Genomic DNA, 13,406 nt, shown 5'->3' on the forward strand with positions numbered 1-13,406 from the left:
CCGTATGGCTTCCAGGCCAGGTCATAACGCCGCAGACGTTGGCCGGGCTTTCGTAGGGTGCTCATTTTTGGAACCCAGCAACCATGCTGTGAGGAAGCCCAGACTCCCCTGTACGTCCCAGACACGCGAGCAAACATACCTCCCGAGATTCCAGGCCCCGGGCCCCGAGTCACCCCAGCCTTTAGGTCTTCCCAGCTGAAACCAGTGACACTGTGGGAACAAGGAAATGTGTAAACACTCCCTCTGTGCCCTTTCTGAATCTCTGACCCTCAGGACTCCTGAGTGTAACAGAATGGTTGTTCGATGCCATGAAGGTTTGGGGTGGTCTGTTGCACAGCCATAGAAAACCCAAATGCCACCCCAACCATCACCCCAGCACCCCTCCCCAGGTACATGGCCTCCCTCCCACCTCTGCACCTGCCCTGCCTGAGGTTTGCTCCAGAACTACCCAAAGACAGTAAAATCCCTGCCTCCACAGCCAAAGTCCTAGCAGGAAGCACCTGCAGTTTTGATCCAGGAAAGGAAGCACCCAAAATCTGGTGTGACCTTGCCTGGAGTCTTCACAGCCACCCTAGGATGTGGACATTCTTATTCCCATTTGGCAAAGCTAGAAACTGAGCTCAGGTAGTTAAACTAACGAGCCCAAAGCCACACAGCCAGGAGGGGCAGAGCTAGGATTCAACCCCGGGTCAGTCTCCCTCCCACTGCTCCACCCCTGCTCACAAGGCAGGTGCAGCCCATGCCCAGCCTCCACCTGCTGCAGGCTGTGCCCACTGCAGCTCTACCCACAGCAGGCTCCGCCCACAAAGGCTCCACCCACCAGTCGCCCCCCCCCCGCAGCCCCGCCCACTGCAGCCTCCCACCGGGGATCCTCAGGCGTACCTGGGCTCCACCCACCTCCCCTTGCTCTTCCAGAAGACCGTTCCTCCTGCACTGTGATCACTTTGCTCCCTGCAGGCATGACCCAGCAGCTCGGAGCTCTCTCTGCCCTGGAACCTGAGTCTGGTTCCAGAAACTGGTCCTGCTTGCTCCAAATTCAACCAGGGCTGTCCCAGCCAGTTCCCATGCGGATAGCTCACCTAAGTCCCCCAGGCGCCTGGGGCACAGCTGCTCAGCCCAGGGAAGGATGCCAGGTCAGACTGCAGGCCAGCTGTCCCCAGCCCCAGTGAACAAGGGCAGAGCTCGCATGGAGTCAAAGAGGGGAAAACTCCAGATTCCTGCTTCACCCAGAGACCCCCCCATAGCCAGACATGATCACCCTGCCATGACCAGGAAGAGGAGCCACCATGGATTGCCTTAACTAGGAGGCTTGTTAATGTCCAGCCAGTGAGGGCAATGGAGGCCAGCTCTGCCGGCTCTGGGCCAAGAGCTCTGGGTGGCCATTCACCCAGGGCCTCGCCCATCGCAGCTGTGCAGTGCTCCATGGTGTAGGGGGGCTCAGACAGTGCAGGCAGGATGCCGGACACTAAGCCAGGCCACAGCAGGAACTCGCCACGTGGCCCCCAGGGCCTAGAGCATCTTTGGACACCGACCTGGTGTCCCAGATAGATTCCAGAGATGTGGGCACACAGTTCCAGAAAAACACCCTGACGCTCATGTCCAGAGGCCCTGAGCAGGAGCTGGCCGCTGGGAGACATCCTGCAGTCCTAGGCAGGCCCCTATCTTACTGGACAAGCTGGAGTAGACCCCTTAGACGCTCCCCCACCCCCACCAGCCCAGGGTCTAATCTGATTTGGCTTCTCAAGTCTCAAGTGTCTGAGAAATTCTCCGTTTTGACCCAGTGGGAGTGTGTTCCCTTAAGTCCACAGGGCTCATGGCAAGGGGACAGCCAGGACGATGGAGCCCCCAGGACAAGCTTCCCAAGTTGGCAAGGTGGCAGGATCTGGGAGGGTGGCCTTGAGCCCAAGCATGTGCTGCATCCTCCTCTCAGGTCCCTTCCCGGCTCAGTAACCTTGCATGGCTCCCCACAGAACACAGCTCAGTCCCCAGAGCCACCACCAAGCCTCTGAGCCCAGTGTCCACCGGGTTCCCTGACTTACCTCCCACTGGCCCATGATCCCAGACTCTCTCACAAAGCTGTCCTCTGAGGTCCCAGCACCAGCTCTGGCTCCCGCTGCCTCCTCTCCTGGGAGTGCTGTGCTTGCCCACTCCACCCGTGGAAGCCTGACTCATCCTTCAAGGCCCCCGTCCAGTGCCTCCTGTGTGCCCAGCCACCATGCGCTGAGTGTCCCTCACACACAATGACCCTGTGAGAATATGTACCTATTTTACAGATGTGAAAACCGAGGCTCAGCAGGTGAGGGGACTTACCCATCATCCCCCTGGGCCACTGATGGTGTGACCTTGAACAAGTCAGGTCACCTCTCCAAAATGGTGAGTGAGTTTCTGACTTTCAGGTGACGCTCTGGGCTCCCCAGTTGGAGACTCCACTAGAGACTCATGTCTGCTTGTGGGTCCCCCTAATGATCAGCGCTGGCCCGGGGACAAATGACCCACTTCACCTAGACTGTCCTGGGAGCTGCTTACTATCCCAGCGGAATCTTTTCTCCAAGATACCTCAGTTTGGGAAAGGAATCCAGGGCCCTCCCTGCCTACAATGGGGGTGTTGATGCTTGGGTCCTTTTCTGGTTGGTCAGGACCCCAAGACCAACCACCCCCATGTGGGAGAGGTGGGGGATTTGCAGGTGGATAAACTCCACCGAAAGGCCAGTGAGTCTGAAGGGATTTCTAGCTAAGCAAGAAGAGCTTGGCCTCTAGATTCCAGCCAATTTAGCTCAGACCCACAGGTGCCTATGAGGTGGGCTTGGGTCCCTGAAGTCCCAAGACTCTTCCTGTCCTGAGGCTTTGGACAAAGTCACTCACAGCCACAAAATGGGCTCAGCCCACAGAGCGATGGCCATGGGGTCGCCAGCAGCCTCACTGAGCCTGAAATGAGCCTCTTACTTGGGGAGGGGGGGGCTCGGCAGGGAAAGGAAACCACTGAGTCGGCCACACCTCCCTTACTCTCGGAGTGTGAGCCATAAAAGGGGTCCTATGAGGCCAGAAACGAACCTGTCTATGATGGGTTGAATTGGGTCCCCCCAAACTCATATGCTGGAATCCTAACCCCCCAGCATCCCAGAATGTGACCTGATTTGGAGAGAAGGAATCAAGTTAAGGGGAGCCCATTAGGGTGGGTCCTGGCCCATCACGACTGTGTCCTTAAGTACAGGGCGGATGAGGGCTCAGAGGTGTGCGGAGGGGAGAGATGCGGAGACACAGGGACAGGGCGGCCGTCCGCAAGTCAGGGCGAGAGCCGCCCCTCGCTGCCCTCAGCAGGAGCCCACACTGGTGACGCCTCAGTTTCAGACTTCTGGCCTCCAAAACTGCGAGAGAAATGCCCGCACTACTTTTTACAGCAGCCCCAGGAAACCAGTCCGCAGTCCCTGTGGAAGAAAGAGCGGGAGGCCCAGGACTGCCCGCTCCCCACTCGAAGCCTGTTTTCCATCTGCAGAGCGACAGTGGCGCTGCCCAGGGCGGGGCTTTGTGAGCTGGCACGTGATGGGGTCCCGGCGGGGGTGGTGTGTGCTGGGGGGCGCAGTTCCTTCCAGAGGCAGAAGCTGGGAGGAACGTGGCAGTGAGCAGACCCCCGGAAGCTCAGGCTGGCCACAGGGGCGCCCAGCTGCCTTCAGCTGCAGCCTCTGGCAGCGCCTAGGCCTCTCCAAGCCCCCAGCAGCTGGCCCGGGCGCCCTCGCCGCCCGCGCCCCCCAGGGGGTGTTACTTCATCACCGGAAGAGCAGTCCTTCCTGACCAGAGACGTGTCGAAGTTCTCATGGGTGGCATTCCGGAAGGCCAGGGCTTAGTGGGCATGGGAGCCCGTCCCCTCCCCCTGCACAGGGAAAACACAACTGGCCGGCTGGCTGGGGCCAGGCCGGGACCAGGGCCTGGGGCTCATGTCACCTTGCCGTGGGCCAGAGCGGCCACCACTGGACCAACCAGTGACCTCATCTGGGTCTTCAGCGTCTTACCCATCGTACCCCTGGGCTACCGATGGTGCGATCTTGAACAAGTCAGGTCACCTCTCCAAAATGGTGGTGAGTTTATTGGGCACACAACAGAGGCCCGATAAATGTTCCTTAAATCTAACGGGAAACAAGATGCATCCGGTGACTCACAGTGCCTGGTGCCCTGTGAGGTGGTCAGTCTGAGTGACAGTGCCCGGTGCCCTGCGGGGTGGTCATTCTGAGTGACAGTGCCCGGTGCCCTGTGGGGTGGTCAGTCTGAGTGACAGTGCCCGGTGCCCTGTGGGGTGGTCATTCTGAGTGACAGTGCCCGGTGCCCTGCGGGGTGGTCAGTCTGAGTGACAGTGCCCGGTGCCCTGCGGGGTGGTCATTCTGAGTGACAGTGCCCGGTGCCCTTCGGGGTGGTCAGTCTGGGTGACAATGCCCAGTGCCCTTCGGGGTGGTCAGTCTGGGTGACAGTGCCCGGTGCCCTGCGGGGTGGTCAGTCTTGGTGACAGTGCCCAGTGCCCTGCGGGATGGTCAGTCTGGGTGACAACGTCACCTTTCAGCTCCTGTGCACCAACCAAGGGCCAGGCACTCACTGGGCGATTTCCACCAGTGACCCTGGTCACAGAGCTGGAAATGGGCACCCAGCACGGCGGGGGCTAGAACCCATGCCTGCAGGGTCCTAAGCCCCAGCTGACAACTCCCACCCAGAGGGTCTCTGAGGACTGAGCTAATCCTGCCAAGGACCCTCTTTCTCCAGGCCATCTGCCATGGGACACTCGGTGCCAGCCAACTGGGGTACCTGCCAGTATGCCCCTCTGTGTACACAGGCCAGCTCAGAATCACCAGCTGCCCCACTTCCCACCCAGGCCTCTGAAGATGTGGCTGCAGCCTTGACCTGGGATCCCACCCGCCTATCTGGGGGGCCCAGCTGCCCTTTGGTGCGCTGTCAACAAGTCCCAACGCCCTAGAAGAGCCCTTGGCTTTGAGTCCAGCAAGGATGGCATGGGCGTCTGAGAGGTCACCACACGCCCCCTCGACCTCTCCCCCCATCCCGTGTCCCAGGAGGATTCCGTCCACTGTCTCCATCCTGCTGTGGAAGTCACTTTTAGTCCATTATCCTGTGCTTCCCGCACCATTTTGAACTGCCCTCTCTTGACCATTTCCCGATGGGCAAGCACAGGTTCCAAGCTTTGAGGCAACTTCCCAGGCCAGGATGGGAGCCTGGTCTCTCCGGCCCTTACTCTGCCCACTGGGTTGGGGGAAGAGGGGACAGGAGAGGAAGGGAGGGAACCAGCTCTGGGGAGGCAGGTCCGCCTTGGACCTGACTTGGTGTGTGGCATCTTCCCGAGGGTGACCCTGCTCCGCAAACCTCCTTCCCATCTGCAGCTGTTTTTTCTGACTCCCAGCAGCCCCAGGACTGCAGGCTTACCCTGCTTGGAAAAAGCACCCATTTCATCTGCCCTGGAGACCCAGCACAGCTCCCAACGCGGCTGGAAGAGCCCTCCGCTGCCTGAGTCTGGAATTCAGGCTCTCCATCTTCCCTGTCAGCCGGCAGCCCTCACCTGGGGTCTCCAGCCCTGCCTGACCCTCCCCCATGCCTGGCCCCATGGCCCCCACACTCCCAGCCCCAGATGCTCGCATGATGCCCAGAGATCCCGGTCCCCCAAGCCACAAAGAGGTTACCTGTGCCCCAGCCTGCAACTCCCACGGCGAAATGCTGGTTCTGCTCCAAAATTCAATTGAAAATTCCTCCCCCCTTCTCCTCGAGGTTCAATGCCACGGCTCCTCTGTCCACAGATGAGCATGTGGTTGGCAGGGAGGCCAAGCCCTGCAACTGTCACGTTTCCCCCACAATATGCAGACGTTAAGAGCCTGTTTAGTGATCTGCACTGGGGACCTCAGTTTGGGTCTGAGAATCCTTGCCATCAAATCCTCGACCGTGTCAGACACCTCTGCCCACCGGGCTGGGAGGTGGGTGCTGCCTGGACCTGGGATGAGTCTGCCGAGGCAGTGGGGGAGTGGGGAGTCCCTGCCTGTGCTGGGTGATCCCTGCCTCTGCCTCTCCAGCCGCTGCCCCTTCCCAGGTGGGATGGTCGGGGTTGGGGGAGGGTAGCAGGTGCAGTGGCCACCCCGTGGCTTCAGGGGAAGGCCCTGGGCAGACATCCGTCCCCAGAGTCCAGCCAGAAACACCCACGCTTCTCCTTCCTGCCTGGCTGCACACCCCACACACCAACCAGCCAGAGAGGCATGATCACCTCACGCTGCAGGTGGGGAAACTGAGGTTCAGAGATGCTCAGTAACTTGTCAAGATCACACAGCCTAGAACTGGCCAGGTGGGGACTCAAGCTGGGTCTCCGTGTGACAGGACTGGTTTCCTGTTTCTTCCGACCGTTTTCCCCCTTTAACTTTCTGTCCCTGTGCACGCCCTCTTCCTAACCTGCTGGTCCCAGGAAGGCAGCGGTAGCGGGTGCATGTCCTGAGTGTCTAATTAGAACTAGGCGCCCGGATTGGGGGGCACATAGCTCAGCGGTACAGCACGTGCTTAGCGTGCATGAGGTCCTGGATTCAGTCCCCAGCACCTCTATTAAAAGCAAAATGGAAAGAACTGGGCGTCCAGATTGTTGCCTGGAGCCCAGGGAAAGCGGGATGGGCAGAAGGGACGCACACGGGGTGGGGGGTTTCACCGCATCAGTCAACACTGGCCCCTCGGGTTAACCTCGGCCTTAGGGAGTGTTGGGTTTGTACCCACAGGGCCCAGCACACAGGCCAACATCCAAAGGTCGCAGTTGGCCTCTATACTCAGGCAGGCCGGGGTTCGCGGATGCCTGGTCACACAGCCTGTCTGCGGGGACAAGTCCCAGCTCCAGTGGACAGGCCGAAGTGTGGCCGCAGACCTTCAGTGGCAGACGGTGCTGCGCGGGGGCCCAGCCCAGAGCCACCACCCGCCTCCTGAGACAGGGGTTCCTTTGGTGTCTATAAGTAATGCTCTTCATTGTAAGAAACCCACAAATACCCGAATCTTGAAGAAAATGAAAATCCCCTGCTAATCTGTGAGATAACCGCCTGGCACCTCAGTGGCCGTTCCACCGGGCATTTCTATGCCACCAACAAGCAAACAAACATACATATTCATAGACACACCTATGGTGGAATTTATACTATAGTGAGACGTACTCTTTCGTGGGGCAGAGCCCTCGACTGTCCTCACGGGCTCGCTCCAAAACTGAAACCCCAAGCACTCTGCAGAGCCCTCCCCGCTCCAGGGAACCCTCCCAGCTCCGCGGAGGGGCTCAGCGTGTCCTTAAGAAAGACACAGCTTCATTGAGATACAGTTCACATACTGTACGCTTCACCTATTTCAACTGTACAAGTCAGTGGTTTCCAGCATGTTTGTAGAGTTGTGCTGGTCATCACAATCCATTTTAGAACATTTTCATCACCCCCAAAAGAAGTTCCCTACCAGTCCTCCTCCCTCAGACTCCGGCGACCAGTAATCTGCTTCCTGTCTCTCTAGAGGTGCCTATTCTGGAGATTTCGTGTAAATAAAAAGGGACCACATGTGGTCTTTCCCGTCTGGCTTCTCTCACTCAGCATCACGCGTCCAAGCTTCATCCATGCTGCAGCGTGTGTCAGCGCTCCCTTCCTTTCTGTGTCCCAGTGATATGCCACCATGTGAACACACTACGCAGACACACCCATCAGTTGAAAGACTCTGGGGTTGTTTCCACTTCAGGGCTGTTACGAATAAGCCACTGTGCCCATTCAGGCACAATCTATTTTGTGTCAACGTATGTTTCCATATCTGGCTGGGTCCCACGGCAACTCTGGACTCAACCATTTGGGGAGCTGCCGGACTGTTTCCCTAAGCGACGGCACCATTCACCTTCCCGCCAGCTGCAATGTCTCTGCATCCTTGACAATACTAGTCAGGGCCGGGCTTTTTGGTCACAGTCAGCCTGGTGGGTGTGGAGTGTGTCTCCCTGCAGTTTGGATTTGCATTTCCTGACGGCAGGTGATGCTGAGCGTCTTTCCACATGCTTGCTCACTATTTCCACATCGTCTTTGGAAAGATGTCTATTCAGATCCTCCGTCCGTTGAATGTGACTGTCTACTTCTGGTTGAGTCATGAGAGTCGTTTATATATTCTGGACACGAGTCCCTCCTTCAGTACAGGACTGGCAAGTATGGTCTGCCCTCCTGTGGGCTGTGTCTCCATTTTCTTCGCAACGCTCCCTGCAGCGCCAGAGGGCTGGACTTTGATGAGATCCAGTTTACCTACGTTTCCTTTCGTTGCTTGTGCACTTAGTGTCATTTCTAAGAAACCACGGCCTGATCCAAGATAACAGAGACTTAGCCCTATATTTTCTTCTAAGAGTTTTATAGGTGTTTTTTAGTTTTAGCTCTTAACCATAATTTTACATAAATAGAATCACATTTCCCTTACTGTGCTTTTGTTTTCTAATCACAAGCTGCCGTTTCTTCATCTGGGAATCGGGAGCCACAGTGCTTGCTTCACCGGGTTTGTGCACATCTCAGCGTCACCATTGTTTGGCTCTTCCCCGCAGCGCTCCCACCCGCTGTCCGTGAGGGCGCAGCAGGGCATGAAGGACACCGTGTTCTCAGCAGAGCAGGGGGACCCGCCCAACCGCCGGCATGGAAATTCCATTTGAGAAACGGACATCGTCACGTGTCTCAGCTCTCGGAATCCAACGGTATTTTCAGAACAATCCAGTATGCTGACCAGGTCGGGGGATGTTGCCTGACCCCAAGCCAACTGGGGCTCTAAGGCCCAGAGTGGGAACTCCATGCAGGGCTGCCAGCCCGGGGGCATCCACAACTACCCGCTTTGGGGGAAACAAGGACGGAAGGTTTGCTCTGCCAGTTCATAACACCCTGGGAGGGAGGAACCGTAATCAACCCAATTTTACAGAGGGGTCCTGGATGCCCCCCGCCCTCCGAGCGGTGAAGGGCCCTGACCAGGCCCATAGGGAGGTCAGGCCACAGTCAGGGCTGGAAGCTTCACTGATCCGGCTTCAAGGCCATTGCAGCTGCCACACCCCAGAAGCTGCCACCTTCAGTAAAAAATCCTTGAGCCTCCCAGAGTGCAGGGTGCTGACAGGGCCGTATGGACAAGGGGTCCCGGATCCTGCCTCTGGACAGACGCCGTGGCCAGAAAGGAGGACACCAGTGAGGGGAAAGCTCTGTCCTGGCTGCCCAGAGCGGAGGGGCCCCTGGGCACCGAGCCTCGTGCTGGGACAGAGGCCTGAGGACAGGGTGGGAGCATCGCAGGATGGAGGCAGGAGCCTGCAGGAGGCTGGACCCTTGCCGGAGCCCCTGCACACCTCAGGCTCATGGAGGCTTTCCCCTGTGATCCACACCTCTCTGCTCCTGGGGGTCCAGGCCCCCGGCTTTGCCCCCTCCCTTCCTCCACCACACTCCCCTGCCCTCTGTGTTTCCTCCCCTCCCCGACCCCTGCCCCAGAGCTTTCTCCCCCACCATCCTCAGCGCAGCGTGTCAACACGTGGGGTTGGAGTGAATTGTAAGCTCGGTGTTGTTTCTGTCTAAGTGGCTTGAAGGGCCCTGTTCTTCCATCAACACCGGAAGGACCCTTTACGATCTTTCTTAAGACTGGATTCTAAGCCTCGGCTCAACTGAACCCTGGGCTAGACGACTCTTGTGTGGGGCCGCGCTGTGCACTGCGAGGGGCGGGGAAGCATCCCTGGCCTCGACGCCCCAGGTGCCCACGGCAGCGCCACCCACACCGAGCTCAGACAATCAGAGGTGTCTTCCAGGGAGCAAAATCGCCCTCGGTTGAGAACCAAGAAGCTGCCTCAGAGGAAGAAAAGGTGGGAAGCAGGGAGGGAGGGGCAGGTGCAGTGGCCGAGGGCCTGGTGCCTCGACCCAGACCTTGGGGTCGGACAGCAATACCTACTACAGTGTGACACAGACCCTCCCCTTCCCCAAGTCTCAGCTTAGTCATCTGTGAAATGGGTCACTCTATGGCTGGCATCAAGAGTCCATAAGAGAGTCCCCGACGCCAGGCATACAGCTGGGCACACCGGCCCCACCGCCTTCACCCACGGTGGGGCACAGGCTGCCACCCGCCCTGTCGGACCCCGAGGTAATTTGTGGGAATCGAGACTCCAGTGAGAAAATAAGCCTTCCTCCCCGGCCGACGGTCTCAGTGGACAGGGCGGTGTGGGCCTACCTGTCTCTCCTCCAGGCATCCTCATGGAGTGTGGCCTCCGCGTGAAGGGCCGGCACCGTGGAGGCTGCAGGGGGCAGCTGGGTGGGGGTGAGAGCCTCTGCAGCCAGCACGTCTCTGGGTGGACACGCCAGGGTGTCACGTGGCTGCTGCCACCCTCATGCCCGAGGAGGGACAGGCCCACCCCTTCCCGGCACACTGAAATAGACTCCCACCCCGCTCCAGAGAGGCACCTGTTCCCAGGCGTCCCGGGAAGGGACTTTGAAAGGCAGTGGGGGAGGGGCCCGGCAGGGCCAGGACCGTCCAATGCCCGCGGGCCTGGCGCCATCACAAGCCCCCTGGGACCTCCTGTGGGGGGTTACAGCCCGTGCCTGTGTCCTGGGGCTGCCTGACAAAGCCCCACAAGCCAGGGGCTTCAACAGCAGACATTTATTGCTCCCAGTCTGGAGGCCAGAAGCCGGGAAACCTGAAATCAGGGCGCAGGCAGGACCACGCCCTATCCAAGGCTCTGGGAAGGACCCTTCCCTGCGTCTGCCTGCTTCTGGGGCTCAGGGGGCCCCGGGCTTGTGTCTCCATCACTGCAGTCGCTGTCTTCTCTCTATGTCTCTGTGTGTCCTCCTCTCTTATAAGGACATCCATCACTGGACTCAGGGCCCACCCTGATCCAGGATGACCTCACCTCCACCCCCATCTTAGTTACATCTGCAGAGACCTATTCCAAATAAGGTCACGCTAACGTCCTGGGTGGACATGAATGTGGGGGTGACCTACTTAACCCACCGCAGTCCCGTGTGTCAGAGGGGAAGCTGAGGCTTGGGACACTCTGGTGACCTACGGGAGGCCCAAGGGCATGAAAGGCAGTGTCGGGGTCCTGCCCCGGTGCGTCTGACTGCGGGTCCCTTAGGTGTCCCCTGTTCTCCCTGGTATCTCTGCTACATTCAACCTCAAGCTCTCCAGGGGCAGAAGCGCCACGTGACCCGTCAGCCAAGTAAGCAGTGAGCACCACCTTGCGCCCAGCACGGGGCTGCTGAGAACCCGCGGGCATTATCCTGGTTAATTGTGCGCATGATGTGTGCAAAGCCAGCCTGGTGAACTGGGGCCAGGATCCCGCAGAGGAGAGGCTCTGGGGCTACCCTCACGCACCAGTCTCATTTCCCGCTGCTGGGCCCGAGGCAGCTCCAACAGCGCCCCGCAGAGACCACCTCACTCCTTCAGCTCTGAGGAGTCGGGAGCAGGTGCTGGCAGCCTGGTGGGGACTTTCCAGACTAATCTGACTTTCGCTAATCACACTGCTGAACGGGGATGGCAACTGCTTGCAGCAAGCCCCCAGGGCTGCCCCCAGCATTCCTGCCGGGCCCACGGGTCCCACAGGTGGGGACAGATTACGCACTCAAGGCAGAGAATTATATCCCCTCTTGCTTATAAATGAGAAGAGTTTCTCCACTCATTTATTCTGCAGCAGAAGGAACAACAGGGCAGAAACAACAATGGTGACAGTGACAATGACAGCAGCCTCCCCCCCCCCCACTGAGCTCTCAGCAGGCCCCAGGCATTGCACCACACCAGAGGCAGAAACTGGCAGATCCTGACTTTCCTGACGAGGAAACTGAGGCCGAGAGACAGGTAGGGGTGGGCCAGCTCTGGTGAACAAGAGGGGGTTGCAGGCTTTGAGTCTGACAGGTGGACCAGGGACAAGGGACAAATGTAACCCATGCCCGCCAAGGGTAACACAGCAGGTGGTGGGGGCTTCCAGGGGCTTGAGGGGGTGCCTTGGAGGAGAGAGCCCGGGGAGACGCGGAGGCCAAGGAGTGGCTGCTTGATCAGCACCAGGAAGGGCGTGCCAGGCAGAGGGAACAGCCTGCGCGAGGTTCGAGGGTGCATGTTCCTGGGAGGACAGATGCCCTTGGCTACACGAGGCTGGGGCATTCGAGGGGCTGGGGAGGTGGGCAGGGGCCAGGGCAACTGACACTCTATCAAAAAGCGTGGGCTTTTCCCTGAGAGTGAAGGAGGCTGAGGTTTGCAGGCGTTTGAAAGAGATCCATAGCAGGAGGAGCTGTGGGTCCCGCCCATCCACTGGGCGAGCTTTGCTCCCATCCTGGACACGACGTGGCACTGGACACCTCACAGGGCCCCTCGGAAGGACCCTCCTGCCCGTCCCCTGAGCCCTTCCCGACTTCCGGGGAGAGCACCCAGCTGAGGCCAGCCCCCTGCCTTTGGGCCACACTTCCCCAGGCTGGCACCCTCCCCATCAGGGTACCCCAAGGGCCTAATGCCTCCTGTCCATCTAAGCTGGAGGTCAGGACACCTGTGTCTGGGACCATCTGCCTCAACACTGCAAGAAAAGCCTCCTGGGAGAGAGGGGCACATTAGGGTGGGGGTTTCTTGGCCCCTGGGACCCTCAGGCAGAAATCAGTACAGGGCCTGGCCCCCCATGCCCACCAGGCTCCCCCAGAGCCCAGCCCTCACTGCACTATGCTCCCCCATCTGCAGTGACTGCCAGGCCCCTGGCTCACGGGGACACTGAAGATAAAGAAGTCCTCTATCCACAGAGGTCCAGGGTCCGGGGACCCACGGCCTCCTGGACCATGGCCTCAGGCGCTCTCCAGGGCTCAGGGGTGGAGGGGGTGCCAGAGCCCTATCTCTTCCCCGTTGGTTCTGGATGGAGGGGCAGGAGGGTCACACCCAAGGGGAGGAAAGGCCATGTCCTCCAGCCTCATGGGAGATTTCTGCCCCGTGGCCTCTCCAAGGTCACCCATGTGGTCTGAAGTCAGACGACCAGGAAGCTGATGAGTGTAAGCCAGTTCACGATTTGCATGTCCCATCCTGGGACCTCGACTGGTTAGGGCTGTCGGGGAGCAATCCTCTTCCCTCCCTGGACCCTGCAAGGAGGAGCCCCTCTTTCCCTCTGAGGATGTGGGGTGAGGGGGAGAGGCGAGACATTCCAGCCCCCCTTGGAACCCTCTGGACTGGTTCCTGGGAAAAGTAGCAGAGAGGCAGAGCTGGGCCCAGAAAACCCGTGAACCCTTGGGTCAAGGGCACTGGGGACACGCCCTTGGAACCAGGTTCTCTGCCACTGGTCAGTAGCTTCCAAACTGTTCCAGCGCACAGAGAGGGGTGTACACCAGACAGTGACCCCACATGCACACACGCACACCTGTAGGGCGGACTGAGTTTGGGATCTCCCTACATCCTCACCCTTATCAGGGTCTCCT

General features: G+C 59.2%; 1 protein-coding gene across 25 annotated transcripts in view; it reads right to left on the bottom strand.

Annotated features, from left to right (window-relative positions):
- Nucleotides 1-13,406, bottom strand: part of ABLIM2 (actin binding LIM protein family member 2) — a 139,614-nt gene that overhangs the window by 103,426 nt on the left and 22,782 nt on the right. For 21 of the 25 annotated variants that reach the window (XR_012501667.1, XR_012501665.1, XR_012501668.1 and 18 more), the window contains exon 1: nt 10,198-10,352. The exons of 2 other annotated variants lie outside the window; for them this stretch is intronic. Coding sequence is in view for 20 of the 23 variants with exons in the window: in XM_074351016.1 (XP_074207117.1) it covers nt 10,198-10,222 (25 nt within the window). In the remaining 3 variants the exon portion in view is untranslated. Of the gene's footprint in view, nt 1-2,039; nt 2,247-10,197; nt 10,353-13,406 lie in introns of those variants that run through there. 2 more of the 25 variants (XM_074350953.1, XM_074351029.1) reach the window with 2 other exon arrangements.

This window comes from Camelus bactrianus, chromosome 2 (assembly GCF_048773025.1).
Source record: "Camelus bactrianus isolate YW-2024 breed Bactrian camel chromosome 2, ASM4877302v1, whole genome shotgun sequence".
Lineage (NCBI taxonomy): Eukaryota > Metazoa > Chordata > Mammalia > Artiodactyla > Camelidae > Camelus > Camelus bactrianus.